Below are 17,325 nucleotides of genomic sequence, written 5' to 3' on the forward strand. Positions count from 1 at the left end.
GACTTTAAAGCACAAAACTTTTTTGACTACTTGCTTATCTTGGGATTATTTTTGTATCCAGAAACCGAAATGTTCTTTTCCTCTTTTCATCTCTTACAGTATCCTAGTGATCTACATTCTGCAGAGATAAACCTCTTCTTCCAAAGCAAAACCAGCTCAATATCCTCCTTTATTACCAAACTATGTAAGCTCAACTTATTAACTATCTCATAAATCATTCCTCTTAGTTCTTCCATTTTTGTTCTTCCGCAGTCCTTTACAATTGAATGTCTGCCTTACAGTATCAAGGCAGAATTCACATTTCTTGGTGCCTTCACTGACATACAAAAAGAGCTTCTGCTCACTTGCACAGCCAATGGCATCAGGTAAGTATTCCTTGATGTACAGAATACATGCCACAATGCCCTAGTACTGAATACTACTCTCTTTACAAGAAAAATCCATGTACAACAAGTGTCTGAGATAAAGACTGCATTTAGAAATTATTAAAATGTCCAGTGAAACTCATAGGTGATATTCAGAAAAAGGAGACACCTTTGCTGAAAGTAACTGCTACAGATTTCCAACACTTAAATGTTCAAGTATTTAAGCCAGACATTTAGATAATTGTAGCAGTGCACTGTTTCCTGTAACAGAGTAGCAGCTGAAGCAATGGGGTTGTTTAGCTTGGAGAAAACCTTATTGCTCTCTACAACTACCTGAAAGGAGGCTATAATGAGGGGGAGATGGACTCTTTTCTCAATTGACAAGTGATAGGGAGAGAAGAAGCAGCCTCATGTTGGACCAGGGGAGTTTAAATTGGATATTAAGAAAAATTTATTCACCAAAAGGCTTGTCAAGGAATTGGAAGATGCAGCTCAGGGAAGTGGTTGAGTCAGCACCCCTGAAGGTATTTAACTGTAGATGTGGCAACTATGGATAAGTTTAGTAGTGGAAGTGGCAGCATGAGGTTACCTGACTGGAGTGGACAATCTTACAGCCTTTTCCAACCTGCATGATTCTATGAAGTCTATAAACAGGTTCTACAAACATTGAACCTGACTAAATTCGCATTCACTGCTGATGCTTGCAACAGCAGCTATAGCAGCAAAATGTGGAACTGTAATAAAGGGAGAGAAAAAACTCTCAAATCCCAACTTCAAAGACCATAATAACTTCTGTATTCTTGATTATACTCCAGAAATATCAAGCTAAGAGGCTCTGTTCACTGACAGAAGTCATATATCTTCCAGAAGATCTGAGGAAACACTACAGAAAACAGACTACATGAAAGTGAAATCTAGGGATACACTCAACAGACAAAATGAGGTGATGAATGCAAAATCCAGACACTTTTATAAAAGGTACTCAGGAAAGGAACAGGCTACACACATAATAAAAGATTTAGCCATAAAGTCCAGAACGATAATGATTGATTACCTGACTTGCAATAACCCAATCCCTTTGGGAAAGAAGTGGCAAAATATTTTTAAGATACATGGTATTACTGCAATATTACATAAAATACACAGTGTTTCTGTAAGAAGTGCAACTAATCTTCTAGTTTTCTGCCCCAAAGCAATCATCACCACCTCTCAAAGGCACAATCATAAATCAAAGTCTGCAACAGATTTAAGAATTTAAAGAAATGTAAATAATTTGATTTTTATGTCAAATCACCACAAAGAACATTGCAATGATTGGAGTCAGATTTTCAAGCTTGATTCATTAATATCTTCTAGTTTGTAATTTACCTTAGTCTGATGCAGAAAATGCCAAAGAAATGGAAAGGCCATGTTGTTGAATTTAAGTCCATTTTACCGATGAGAACATTGTGAGGAACCTTGACCTTGAACATAATCCCAATATATGAGAAACAAAATGGAAAATATCTGCCTGAAGAAATACCCCTTTCTTTGTAAGCACTGCTCAAATTGAAATCCCTTAAACACAGAGTCACCTTCCTCCATATAGTTTTCATAGAGCTTAGCTGAGATGTTGGAACAAAATCAGTACTTATCGAAATCTGTCATCAAATGTAACACATAGGGAGCATCCTTGAAAAAAGAAAACAGCAAAGAAACTGGAAAGAAAAATCTCGTCATTGAGGTCCCATTTTATTCCACTGTCAATGGGCAGCACTAGGATAACTTGCTTTTAAGAGTTAACTATACCATCTTTATATACCATTCTTTATAGACTGGCTTAAATTTAATGATCTTTAACAGTACTTGGAGGGCTCTTGATTTTTTTTAAACTTATCTGAAGTGAATACTCTTAGACGGTTCTACTGCTACTGGCTGAGAATCATCATGGGAAGCTACCACAAATGTTTTGTTTTTGAGAATCAATTCAGTAGCTCCCGTAACTTTTGTCAGGTCATAGCACAATTTCTTATACTTTCTCATACTCAAACAGAGATGAATGAAAATGAACAGAAAAAAAAGAAGTGTTAAAGACAACTAATTACATTAGAACTCACCACAGTACAGCAGGTGATGGGTGCTCAGCAACTTTTTTTCTATTTTTCTTTTTCAAATAGGGAAAACCTAACTATAACTAATAACAAAAGGCCATTAAGTCATTCAGTGACAGACACAACAGATAAAATTTCCAATATTGATCATGAATACAAAGCACTGTTTGGAGATCAACCCATGATCACACGGGATGCTTACTTGCTTGCATTAGCAATGTGACTTCCTTCTTTTCCATTCAGAGCACAAACAATACCCTCCCAACCCGTTTCACATCCTTTATCTGGACTGTGTGTCTGTAGGAAAAGACATGAAACTTATTGTGGAAAAATATAGCAACAACTATGCTTTATTCCACTTCAAAAGCTGCTGCAACTCACAATAGATGGATTATTAATTATTTATATTTAAAATATTTATAATTTAATCTCTGTTAATTTTCAGTCTCTTTTTCCACCCATCATTCCATCTTTTATTTCCCTAATCAAAGTAGAGAACTTTGAACTATTACATCTACAAAGGCACGTTATCATTAATTTCTGAACACCTGAATTTCACAAACATATACAGAAGAGATGTGCGGATGTTACTTAAACTAAATGATCACTACCCTCTCAGCTTACAACCATCTTGGCTGTAGTATAGTGCTACATAGTTAGCACATACTGTTCTGTATGAGACTGACCCCTATTACATAGCATTAACTGGATAAACTGACTGGAATGAAACCAGAGATTATGTGCTCTGGGTTACTGACCTAACAGCACCATGAGACCATGTCTGTGGGCTTCTTTTTTATCCTGTTTTTTTCCCCTCAATTTTCATATCAGATCTCTCTTTTTATTAAACTACAGTTTACTTACTGGTTGCAAACTGACGGGCTGTAATAGCAGGCTGTCTAGATTTCTCTCTTTACAAAGATATTTGAGCAACAGAAGGAAAGCTCAATGAAGTGGCCAGAAGAATGCCCTTAAGCTTGTGACTGCTGACAAAAAGCAAGCATGAATTATCTAAGCTCATTATCTCTCTAACATTATGACAGCCAATCCCCAATTTTGCATTTATCCCTATATCATATGTATGGCTGAAATCCTGTTTGTGCTGAAAACACTCTGTAAAGTGACTTATCCATGTAAATCTCAGGTTCTGAACAGCAATCTTAATGTTCTGAAATGATGCTCAATAGTATCTTGCTTGGGTAACTAGACACAGATCTTATTCCCTTCACACAGGTTGTAATTAAGTATCTTGTAACCTCTGGAAGTGTTGCTAGGGAACATTTGCAAGTGGTGAGAGAATTCTTAATCAATCAGCTTCAAATATCTCATTAATGCACATGTTCTTCCTGGCAGCACTTAAAGGAGGTGTCACAGGAAAAGAAGGAGAGGGGGGGAGACTGTGCATATATTATGATTCTGCTCTGAAACACATTCTGCAGGAGCCTGTCTCTTCACTGACTATAAATGAAGCATAGAAAGAGACTATACCACCAGCTTTTGGGGTTATCCCCTCCAACATTTCTTCTGCAAAAAGAAATTCCAAAAAGAAGAGATACTGACAGTTTCTTGAGTTAAATTATGAGAAAAACAATAATCAAACGGGGCTCAACACAGGGAGCATTTTGACGTTAAACTTATGTTTGGAGACACTGTTGAAGTAAGGGTGTATTAGTACAGACTTAAACATACTGGTTTCTGATGTTCTTTTTTGATTAAAATAAATGCTAGCTTACAGTACATCTGTAATTTCTTTCTAGCAGAAATACATTCACATGAAATAAATCTCATTCCCCAGTCAGAAGGTTCAAAAGCCATTTAGAAACTAAACCAGCTTCTATGGTCAAGTACAAGAAAAGTTTCTATAAATATATTAATGAGAGAAGAATGACCAGGGAGGCTCTGCATCCCCTGTTGGATGCTGGAGGAAACAGTGATGACGGATGAGGAAAAAGCCGAGATACCTAATGAACTCCTTGCCTCACTCTTTAGTAATAGGACCAGCTATATAGAGGGAATCCAACTCCCTAAGCTAGAAGATAGGGACCAGGAGCAGAATGACTACTCCACAGTCCAGGAGGAAATAGTAATTTGTTGCACCATATAGATGTGCACAAATCTATGGGTTCAAGGGAAGGGCTGTGGGTGTTGTCTACCTTGACTTTAGCAAGGCCTTTGGCAAAGACAAGAAAAGACAAACACAAGACAGAAAATTACCTTTATCCTGGCCCAAACCAGGACAGTTTCCCACAGCATTCTAGAGAAGCTGGCTGCTCATGGCTTGGATGCACACACCTTTCAATGGATAAAAAATGGGTTGGATGGCTGGGTCTAAAGAACTGTGGTCAATGGAGTTAAGTCCAGCTGGCAGCCAGTCACCAGTGGTGTCCTCCAGGGCTCAGGGCTGGGGCTGCTCCTGTTTAATATCTTTACTGATGATTTGGATGAGGGGATGGAGTGCACTCTCAGTAGGTTTGCAGATGACAGTAAGCTGGGTGGCAGTGTCAATCTGCCTGAGGATAAGAAGGCTCTGCAGAGAGATCTGGACAGCTTTGACCAATGGGCCAAGGCCAACAGTATGAGTTTCAATAAGTCCAAATATCAGGTCCTGCACTTCAACCAAAACAACCCCCAGCAGCACTACAAGCTTAGGGAGGAGTGGCTGGAGAGCTGCCCAGCAGAAAGGGACCTGGGGGTGCTGACTGACAGCTGCTGAACATGAGCCAACAGTGTGCCCAGGTGGCCAAGAAGGCAAAGGGCATCCTGGCCTGTATCAGAATCAGGGTGATCAGCAGGCCCAGGGAGGTGATCTCACCCTTGTGCTCAGCCTTCATGAGGCTGCACCTTGAGTACTGCGTGCAGCTTTGGGCGCCACAGTATAAGCAGCACACCCAGGTGCTGGAGAGGGTGCAGAGAATGGCACCTCCTGTTTGGGGCCCTAGAGAACAGGTTTTATGAGGAGAATCTGGGAAAGCTGGGGCTGTTCAGCCTGAAGAGGAGACTGAAAGGAGACCTTATTACTCTCTACAGCTACCTGAAAGGAGGCTGTAGTGAGGATTGTGTTGGCCTCTTTACCCTAGTGACTAGAGACAGGACAAGAGGTAACAGGTTCAAGCTGTGCCAGGGGCTGTTCAAATTGGGTATTAGGAAAAATTTCTTCACCAAGAGAGTGGAGAAGCATTGGAACAGTCTCCTCAGGGAGGCGGTGGAGTTGCCATCCCTGGGGGTGTTCAAAAAACAAGCAGACATGGAGGCAATTTATTGGTTACAGTGGTGCAGGACAGACAGGTGGACTTGATGATCTGAGGGGTCCTTTCCAACCTCCTTTCCAATCTTTCAATGACAGGCTTCTAGCCTTATCAGAAAAAAACATCTTTAAAAGGTTGCTAATTTATAAGTGCTCACTCCTTTTAAAGTGAGCAAAGGAAAAAGAAGAAAAATGTTACAGTACACTGAAAATGAGCTTTCATTACTCCATCAGTCAACCCAGCCTGTAGTGTAGAAGAATTCAGAGCAAGCATAATTGAATTACTGCAGAAAGTTAAACCTAACTCTCTAAAATAAGGTTTGTTTGCTTAGATTACAGCACTAAATAGTCTGTACTCTAATTTCACTGACTACTCCGTTTTGCAAAACAGTATCAAACACAATGCATTCAAACTGTACTTGTTGCAGGATGTACCATTCAGTAGTGGAGCCAATGCAGCTTGCTACTATAAACATTGATAAAAATTGTACTTTCAGACTGATGCTGTACTCTGAATGCCAAAGTAAAAAGATTACAAGTCAGAAATCAGGCTGAACAACAGATGTCCTTCCCTTCTTAAGCTAGGTACCACCACACTGAATGGCAGGGGGATAAAGAAAGGGTGCCAGTTTTATCCCATCCCTCCAACACTCACCAACCTACTCTGTAATTTCCAAAATAGACATGTGTGCTATCAAATCATTATGCATTTACATTTTGGTTCTGCTAATGGTATTCTTGTATGACTTGAACTATTCTTGTTTCCTGAGTAGGGAATTTCATTCCTGCAAAATTTTGGCAACATTTTCTGTTTTCCATTTTCATTAAAGGCACTTTATCTTCAAAATGTCTTCTTCCTCATGAAATACTAGTGCATACAGTTGAACCTGACTACATGAAAGTGTTCCATTGTACATTAGGAAAAAGAGATCTGACTTGGCTTTTTGGATTTTTGTCTTTTTTTTTCCCAACCAGAAAACTGTAGCTAGGGAAGAGAAGCTTAGCTACAGCAAAGAGAAGTAGGTTTTTTCGTTGCTTAAGGTAAAATATATACTTCTATGAATGTATGCTGTATGCTACATTAAAATGTTTTTAAGAAGACAGTATTCTTGCTGTTACCACAAACCAAAACAAAAAATCCAAACCAAAACAAAAAGAAAGCTGAGCCATATATTCTTGTTTATTTCCCATACAGGGCAGCATTCATTTCAAAGCTAACAATTGCAAGATCTCCTGAGCCTCTCTTTCAACTGGTTAGGAAAGCTGTATCACACCTCCACTAACCTCTGCCAGGCCCTCCTAAATGCTGTTCCACAAAGTATAACTACCTGCAGACTACAGTTTTGTTTTTTGTTTTGTTTTGTTTTGTTTTTTAAACTTATTGCCCTTCTAGGCTGGCTCTTTCATGTAGTTTATAATACCAAGAACCTGCACAAGTGGTGACCATTACATCATATGATATCAGAGGCTAAGAGCAACTATGTTTTAGAATTAACAAGAATATAGTTAATTCTTCTATCATAATTTCTAAGGTATTGAGATAACTATCTTAGATGGTGCTTTAAATTTGAAGGGTAATATGTATCACTGACGCATGCAGAAGTATGTTGTCTAAATTTTAAATATAGTGACAAACGAAAGTGCACAGATTGAAAACATCCCTACAAGTCAGACTGTACATGATGGATTGACTGATAGGCATTTGAATGACTGGATTACTAACAGTGTTTATTCACATATAAAGAAGAACAACAGTAGGCAGAGTATAGGGTTACTTTCCTGGTTGTAAAATAAGAGTTACATTATCACACTTGTGCCTTTTGGTATTCTTCGTGAAAAGGCAGCTGGAATGTACATCTCTTTTAAAGAAAAAAATAGTTTTGAGTTCTTGTTTACATGGATATATGAAAAACAAGAAGGCATGACATCAGTAAAGAACTGCAATTTTACCTGCTGTTTTTCCAACCTCAATCACCTAAGGAAATTACTAGGTTGCTCAGTCCTTTTTTTCCCCCACATCTGCTACACTCTAGTGTATCCCAGGTTGCTGGGAGACAAAGTTATTCACCAAGCTCCACACGAGAGTTAGAGATGCTGCTGCACCACTTCCAATCAGCTGAAATGCTATTATAATGAAGAGTACTGAATTTGTGTTTCTCTGAATTTAACAGCAAAGACTTCAATATTCTTTAGAAAAAAGCCACAAATATTTTAGAGCAAACCTTCTATCTAGCTGTTCACTTGCAATTCATTTAAATCAACTGCTCTACAAGCAGCAGAAATAAAAAAACTTTTTTGGGTCTTCTATTCTGCCAGTCAATATATCCTCAACAAGGTACTCACATTTTTTATGGCAGACCTCACAGACAAAGAAGCCCATACTTGCACACAGCTGCCCAAATAGTAGAGACCATGCTGACAAGCCTGCAAACCAAGTCAAAACTTATCCAGCAGCAGTATGCTCCATCCTTGTGTGAGGCAGCATGTATCTGTGTGTTTCTTCTTATTCAGCCAGTGATGATGACTAGAGCATCGCACAACTGTAGCCCTTCCCCAGATGCTCAGAAAGGTTTGTGGTGGCTGGAACAAATGACATGAACTAATAGACAAACTATCTTGATTGCTCATTTAGGATGGAAATTGCAATTTAGTAATGTACATGTATTCTTCTCTGAATGGAACTGGTTGGAAACTACACTAGCATCTGAAACTATGTTCTTCAGGTTTTATAACAAAACTGCTCCTCAGAGGTACCACTGTAAGTCCTTCTGCCTTAAGGTTTGCAGAGAAAGTATTAGAATACCAAGGTATACAAATGACCCTGCAAACAGACCACAGTTAAAAAACATGCTGAATACAAATAATATAGAAAAAACAACTTCCTATCCTAAAGCTCAGTAGTGCACAGGACTGATAAAGTAAAAGGAAACACCACCTCGACATTTTTATCTAAATAAATTACTTATTATTCTGTTTTGCAGATGATGCTTACTTGGGTGGGAATGTTGATCTGCTTAAGGGTAGGAAGGCTCTGCAAAGGTACCTGGACAGGCTGGATCAATGGGCCAAGGCCAATTCTGGGGTTCAATATGGCCAAGTGCCAGGTCCTGCATTTCAGTCACAATAACCCCAGGCAATGCCCCAGGCTTGGGGAGGAGTAGCTGGAAAGCTGCCTCGCAAAAGAGGACCTGGGGTGCCCATGGGCAGCCAGTTGAATGTAAAGTAGCAGTGTCCCCAGGTGCCCAGAAGGCCAACAGCATCCCTGGCTTTTATCAGGAATAGCATGGCCAGCAGGACAAGGGAAGTGTTTACATCCCTGTCCTCGGCACTGGTGAGGCTGCATCTCGAGTACTGTGTTCAGTTCTGGGCTCCTCACTACAAGAAGGACACTGAGGTGCTGGAACATGTCCAGAGGAGAGCAACGAGGCTGGCGAGGGGCCCAGTCATGAAGGAGTGGCTGAGGGAACTGGCCATGTTTAGTCTGGAGAAGGAGGGTGAGGGGAGACCTCATTGCCCTCTATAACTACCTGAAAGGAGGCTTTAGGGAGGTGGGTGCTGGCCTCTTCTCCCAAGTGAATAATGACAGGACCACAGGAAATGGACTGAAGTTGTGGCCAAGGATGTTTAGATTAGATATCAGGAAGAATTTCTTTACTGAAAGAGTGGTCAGGCACTGGGACTGACTCCCAGGGAGGTGGGCTGAGTCATCAGCACTGGAGGTATTTAAGAACAGGTAGTTATGGCACTTCAGGGCATGCTCTAGCGGCTGAGATTGGAGGGGGGGTGTTTTTTGGCTTGCTGTGTGTGTGTTTGGTTGGAGCTGGTGATCTCAGAGGTCCTTTCCAACCATGACAATTCTGTGATTCTATTTTATGCAGCTGCTTCTCAGAGCTTCTTTTAGTGCTTCTTCCACACTTTGAGTTTAACTAAATCTTTCATTCAACATTTGAAAAGCACAGCAAGGCACTGTATACATAAAATGTATTTTAATGTTTTTATTTTAAATAATTTGAACCTATTTTTAACTGTCTGTTCTTTGATAAACTGTGAAGGACGACTAAAACAAATAAATGTAATTAAAATGCTCTGAAACTTAAAATGCTGTAGTATAAAAGCAAGCTCTTAATCTAGAAATATGATATTATTTATATACAATATATCAAGAACTGAATTTCAGATTTACAGACAAACAAAACAAGTCAATACCTTCAGCCTCCAATTATCTCCTACTTCTGTTTTGATCCTGTTCAGCCAGTTTTCATCAAAGTAAGCTGGATCTCTGAAATACAAAAAAAAAAGACTAAATATTAAAAACACAGAAAAAACCATAGAAACTTAGAGGATGTTTTAGTGATTAAGCCTCTACCTCAGGCTGGGCTTTTTAAAATTACCACTGTAGTAACTGACACAAGGTGCTTATACAGAAGCTGAGAAACCTGAACTAATCCTGAACATTCTTCTAAGGCCTTGCACCTGGCTGACACCACAGCTTCATTTGTGTGCCACCAGTAGCTAATACCCTTCTGGAAGTTGCTGTACGTGGCATGCATTTTTCCAGTTTTTCCTTCTAAGTTTTTCTTCCTCTGATTTATCAACTGTTGTTGGAGCAATAATTGCTTGCATTACTTAAAGAGTATTTAAAAGAATATTACTTTTCCACACATGAATTCCTACTGCTATACCCTGCTTACAACTATTGAACCTGTAAATGGTAAGCTTGAGACTGAACAATATATGCATTTTTATACAGTGAGGAGAGTTTAAAAGTTCACTGAAGTACTTCCTACTGAGAACACATTTTACTATTATTTCATCTACCAAACACCATCAGTTTTTGCAAATGTATTTTGACGCTAACCCTAGACAAATCTTTCTGTGAACACCCTTCCTTAAAACTTGTCACAGTTTAACACTCCGTCAGCAATTAACAAAATGGCAGATGCTCTCTGTTAATCCCCTTCCTTCCTAAAGAAAGAAGAATAAGGGAGATGGGTTGGGTATGGGTTGGAAACTAAACTATGCAGCTTGAATGAAACAGTAATGATAAAATATATATATATATATATATATATATATATATATATAGAAAAAAAACCACCTCTCTCTCCCCCAGTAATGATCAAGTCACCACAGAGGCTGCAGGACAGCCCTGGGAAAGTCCAGGCTTAACTCCTGGGGTCAGCTGGGAGGCAGGAACACACAGATTGAGGATGGCATGGATCACAGCCACAGGCAGATGAATGGATGGAATCCTCCCAGGATGATGAAGCAAGCAGGGACAGGTGAAGGCGAAAAACCAAAGGAAGGAAGGAAGGAAGAGAGCAGATCCTTCAAATTTATACTGAGTATGACGTATATGGGATGAAATACTCTGGTCAATTTTTGCCATTTATTTTGTCTGTTCCTCCCTAAAGGAGGGTTGCAGGTGTGACCTCTTTACTCCTTTTCTCTTTCCAGAGCACATCCTTTACCTGATGCTCCTCAGAACTGAGCAGTGTCCTTGGTTCTGCACAGCATTCTCTAGGTGTAACTATAAACATTGAGCGTTATCAGTCCTAGAAGCAGACACTGAGAAACCTGCTATTAGTCTCAGCAAGTACAGCTACTTACAAAAGACTTAGCTGAACGCAAAATTACAAGATAGAAAATTATCTCTATTCTGGCCCAGGACAACCAGGACAAAAGTTTTTCCTTAAAAGATGATTAATAGAACACCTATTCTATGCAGATAGAAAGGTTCTGGACCTTTCTGGAAATGGCATTTGGAAAGATGCCATTGTATCTTTCAGCAAAAGCTCAAGATGTGACATGAACAATGCCACTGAGTGCACCCTCAGCAAGTCTGCTGATGACACCAAGCTGTGTGGTGCAGGGGATTCACTTGAGGGAAAAGATGCCATCCAGAAGGACCTTAACAGGCTTGAGAAGTGGGCCAGCGCAAACTGAATGAGGCTCAAGTCCAAGCGCAAGGTCCTGCATCTGGGTTGGGCCAGTTCCAAGCTGGGTACAGAATGGGTTGAGAATAGCCCTCAAGAGAAGGATATGGGAGTGTTGATTGATGAGAAGCTCAACATGAGCTGGCAGTGCAGTCACACAGTTCAGAAGGCCAACCATATCTTAGGATGCATCAAGAGGAGTGTGGTCAGCAAGTCAAGAGAGGTGATTCTCCCCCTCTGCTCTGCTCTTGTGAGACCCCACCTTGAATACTTTACCCACTTCTGGTGTTCCCACCATGAGAAGGACATAGATCTGTTGGAATGAGTCCAGAGAAGGGCCACAAATATGACACAGGGGCTAGGGCACTGCTGCTATAATGAAAGGCTGAGGGAGCTGAGGTAGTTCAGCCTGAAGAAGACTCTGGGGGGACCTACAGCTGCCTTCCAATACCTGCAGGGAACCTACAGGAAGGCTGGAGACTTTTCATAAGAGAATCCAGTGACAGGATGTGGGGAAATGGTTTTAAACTGAACGAGAGTATGTCTAGACTAGATCTTAGGAAAAAGTTTCCCAGTATGAGGGTGGTGAGACTCTGGAACAGGTTGCCCAGAGAAGATGTGCATGCCCCCTCCCTGGAGGTGCTGAGGCTTTGAGCACACTTGTCTAGTTGAGAGGAACCCCTACCCATGGCAGGGAGGTTGGTGTATATGATCTCTAAGGTTCCTTCCAACTTAAGGTATTCTATAACTATCTGGAGATTCAAATGACATCTACATCATATGTACTGTAAACCAGCAACTACATCAGTACTTACTTTGGGGCACAAACTCTGTAGCCACACTTTTGTACCTGATGCACAGTATCTGCTGTACTCCATCTTCCCCACAATGTCTTTTTCACAATACATCAAGGTACACAAGCAGCCCATGATATAATATACAGCAATGGAGAGAGACCACAAACAGCAATGTTTCTCTACTGACACATTCCAATTGCTATTTTTGCACATTCTATTACAGACTCTGGTGAAGACTATGACATTTCCTTTCCTCTGACATGGCATCTGCAAACATATAGCTGGAAGAACAGCTTTAATTACTAGTTAAGTTGACGACTCCAAATTACTCCCATTCAAAAACAGTGCAGTTCTAGCACAGATGACAGAATCTTAAACAATTAAAGAGCAAAAGCAATGTCTTATCCAGAGTTTCATCTGGTTGTGAAACAGATGCTTTCAGATAGTTTTCAAATGGCCTCTTTGCCCTCAGAAGACACGTAAACCTAAGAATGAAATTGATTCAAATACATCCAGCATGTACTAAAGATTAAGGTGGCTCTGCTTTTATCAGAAACAAATGTCTCTCCTTGCAAAATGTCTTAATTTGCCTAACTTTCACCCAGTCACAATGAAGTCATCTGACAGTAATGAAAAAATGCAGAGTTCAAGTCCCATGTAGCCCTGCTTAGTTCTGCTTGAGGTGTGGAGTTCAAAAAGAACCCTTCTAGCCTTCAGACTCATCTTTTGTGAACTGCCAATAACCATGTGAGCCTTGCTTTCAACACACACAATTAAAAGTGTTTATGCAGCTTACTGAGAAAGAAGGTATACCTAGTTACCTGTGTTACATCAGCAAAACAAACAAACAAACAAAAATGGAACTTTCTTAAGGACTGTATCTTATGTTGAGGATTTCACTTGGTCACTTAAATAATCTTCAGCTGCTTTAAGGCTGCAGACATGTGAATATATCAATTCTTGACTTACTATTTTCACTGTTAATAATGACTCTAAGAAACAACCTGGGTAAACATAAGCAACTGCCCAGAACCAGAATTGTATTTATATTGACTGGCTTTCTAATACAATACCATACCAAATACCAACATACCATACCAAATTTTCAACAATAAGGGCATCAGCTGAGGAACAGTAACAAGATTTCAGGGTTTGCAGCATTTTTCAGCTGCTACTGCTGCAATAGAAGTAACACATGGACCAACAGCTCACCTTCACTGTCTTGACAGAAGTCTTGGGTTACCTACACTTTTACAGATGTCATCAGACGCATACAAGAAAAGTCCTTGCGAATTAAATCTAAACTTAGTGTGGTAGTCCTCTCCCACAGATCCCATTTATTTTTTCTTTTTAAGTACACAAACTTTATGGAAATACCCAAGGGTTCAGAAGTTCGTAAGCAATCTACTCTAAACCACCAGTACCTAATAGTGATCAGAACAGTCAAGCTATTATTCTCTTTATACCACCTCCATACAAATTACACAATAATAAGTTGCATATTGCAAAAACACTTTGCTAAGAGTACAATAAGCAGAAAAGTAATCGGTTGGGTATGAACACCAAGCAAATCTAGAAGGAACGTCCTTTCCTCACCCACAGATCACCTCGGAATCATTCCTAGTGTGCCATTATAATTTCATTTCAGATTTAATACCAACAGTAATGCTTTTTTTCTTCTCTCATTTCTGAAACAAAAGTATTTCCATCAGAATTTCTAGAAATACTTTCTAAAGTAATTCTGTAAGTACTCAGTATTTATAGAAATACTTTCTAAGACCAGATACTAGGTCATTCACAGCCCTTGCTGCAAACAAGTCTCCCTCTGCTGAATATTTGGGAAACATGAATCAACCATATCCAGAGGTCTTTAAGTCCCCTAGTACATGTTATTAAAGAAGCTGCCAGTTCTTACAGCATTTGAAAAAACATCACCTAAGCAAATATGAAAATGTGTGGCTGAGAACCAAATAGCTGTGATTATACAACCTACCAAAACATTTTTAAGAGGTACTGCACTAAACAAGGTCAGCAGAAAACTGACTGAAGCATCATAATTACCCTGATATGACTTGCCTGAACCATCCATTTTTTATTCAGTAAGTTACTGTGCCTATATTCAAACTTGGACAAACTTCTGCACCAGATAACTTTTCAGTTTTATAAAGGTATTTATATATCGTTTGATTGCTGCCTAGTATCTGAGCAGTACCACAGATAACTGACTTCTCTTCAGAGCACAAGATACTTTTTCAGTTAATGCTGTTATCACTTCACATGATGTTGTTTTCAGCAGTGCACATTTATACCATCTCTATCTTATTTTGTATGCAAATTTCCCTTTATTTAACTGATCATCTCTCCACATCATAGATGCCAAGAGACAGAAATATTCTTCTGAAGAAAACCAACCCACAGAGCATGTACTGTAACTCATGATTATTACTCATTTTAACAGTGGTACACTAAGATGCTCTAAGAAATGTCTGTTTACAGAAATTGCCCTCCCCTAGCAATACAAAGGCCTGGTTTCTGTGTTCTGCATGTGTCAAAACATAAACAGTATGCTACACTGTATAATATTACAAATGTATAATTCATTAAGTGGATCACATCGCACAAATGACAAATGAAAATCTGTACCATATCTTACATTTAGCAAGGCCAGTATGACAGACGAAGAAAGAATTAAAACAAGGACACCTAGTATTAAGCAGTCTCCAGTGTGGGATGAAAGGAAAATATAAAACTGTAGTATAAAACAAGTAATTATGCTGTTTGAGGAATGTCAATGGACAGTGAAACATGAGTAACATCAGCAAAGGATACAAACAAAACAGAACCATGAAGCAATTCAGAAGAAAGCTATGGTACTTCTATCTGCTCTAAATAGCATAATCTACATGTTTAGGCAGACAGCATACTCAGTTCAAACATTTTCTTTTGCTTCTAATTTTCACTCTTGGAGTACAGCACTCTGCAAAATAATAATCAACACTGACTGTGTACAGGCATCTTATCTTACTGTATTTGATACCAATTCTAGACAGAGGGACCAGTAACCTTCAAATCTGAACACAAATAAACAGTGAAACTTTGAGGATAATACCTCCTGCTCTCCCCCCCAAAAAAACAACAAACAAACCAAAACATTAGATAAAACATAGGCTGAATTTCTTCCTCTGAGATTATACAGTTAGAGGTGGAGAAATTCAATCAATGGTACTTTCACCTAAATTGTGATAATAAGGGTTGCATGATATAACTGGGTTGTATGCACTGGGTGTATCCTTCAGGGATTCACCTACACGTGTTTATTAGCAACTGAATCTCTAAGCAAAGTGCTCATGCTTGGTCACACAGTACACATTTCTGACATTTTATGTAACACACTACATCAGTAAAAAGCTTCTGAAGATGTCAGTAATTCCCTCTGTACCCTTTTTTTGTCACAGTCTCTTCCAGCAGTTCTACTGCAGAATATTCTGCTGCATGAGTTGTTACGGCTGATGAACGGCCCTTACTTTAAAATGAGCTGCTACTTTGACTGCAAAATATATTGAGAACAATGTACAAAAAGTTGAGAACAATGGAAGGATCTGCTGGCCCTTTCTAAACACTTGACACAAAGCACAGCTGTTTTTTATTAGCTGATGAATAAGCAGTATTTTTTCTTTTCTTCTTTCACCCACAACAAAACCTATAGTTCTGTGCTGTGCAGATTTTCTACATATCTAAAGCAACTAATTCCCTGAACTAGGGATCTCTTCAGAAGTGTTCCTCATAAACTAGTCTTAATTTCATCTTGTTACAACTGCCCCCAACATACCAGTGGACTCTTTCTGTGAAGGTAGAAGTTAAAAAAATAGAAAGAACAGAGACTTTTAAACTTTAAACTTTTAAAGAGTAAATGCTATTCTTACTCTCCTAGATCATCCAATCACCCCAACATCTTTCAATTTTCATCAATGCTCTGCTGAACTTCATCTGAGTTCTTCACTAGTGCATTTTCTTGGTTCATCACTGGATATATTGATCTACTCTTTCAGCTATTTGTCAAACATTAATTTACTACAGTAAGAGTAGCAATGCATTCAAAAGTTATCAGAGTTCTCCCTTCCCACATTTAAGTAATTGACCTATCAGTAGTACTAGGCCCAAAGAACATATATTCATGAAAAATTCTAAATGAGAGGTAGCTATACTGACAGTTTCTTCAACACTGTACCACAAACCTTTCTGGTTTCTAAACTGGAATGATATAGATTTGATGGAAGGACCACTGATTGGATGAGGAACTGGTTGGATGGTAACACTCAAAGAGTTGTGATCAATGGCTCATTGGCCAAATGGAGACACGTGATGAGTGGTACTCCCCAAGGGCCAGTACTCAGACCTGCACTGTTTAACATCTTTGCTGGTGACAGAGACCGTGGAACCAAATGCACCCTCAGCAAGTTTGCTGATGACACCAAACTGTGTGGTGAATCAACACACTAGTTGGAAGGGATGCCATCCAGAGGGAGCTTGACAGGCTTGAGAAGTGGACTTGTGTAAACTGCACGAAGTTCAGCAAGGACAAGTTCTGCACCGGGGTCGAGGTAATCCCATGCATGAATACAAGTTGGGAGAAAGGACTGGGGACAGACCTTAGAAGAAGGACTTGGGAATGCTGCTGAACCAGGAGTTTAACATGAGCTGTCAATGTGCACTTGAAGCCCAGAAAGCCAACCATGTCCTGGGCTGCATCAAAAGAAGCACAGACAGCCAGTCGAGGGAGGTGGTTCTACTTTGCTCTTGTGAGACCTCACCTGAAGTGCTGGGTCCAGTTCTGGAGTCCCCAGCATAGGAATGACATAGAACTCTTGGACTGTGTCCAGAGAAGAGCCACTA

The 17,325-nt window shown here is 39.6% G+C and overlaps 1 protein-coding gene across 5 annotated transcripts in view; it reads right to left on the minus strand.

Moving 5' to 3' along the window:
* HOOK3 (hook microtubule tethering protein 3) overlaps positions 1-17,325 on the minus strand; it is a 95,521-nt gene that overhangs the window by 53,020 nt on the left and 25,176 nt on the right. For 4 of the 5 annotated variants that reach the window (XM_071730296.1, XM_071730295.1, XM_071730297.1 and 1 more), the window contains exon 3: positions 9,906-9,978. In XM_071730296.1, coding sequence (XP_071586397.1) covers positions 9,906-9,978 — 73 coding nt within the window. Of the gene's footprint in view, positions 1-1,733; positions 1,829-9,905; positions 9,979-17,325 lie in introns of all 5 variants that reach the window. The other variant, XM_071730299.1, reaches the window with a different exon arrangement.

The sequence above is a fragment of the Heliangelus exortis genome, chromosome Z (assembly GCF_036169615.1).
Source record: "Heliangelus exortis chromosome Z, bHelExo1.hap1, whole genome shotgun sequence".
NCBI lineage: Eukaryota > Metazoa > Chordata > Aves > Apodiformes > Trochilidae > Heliangelus > Heliangelus exortis.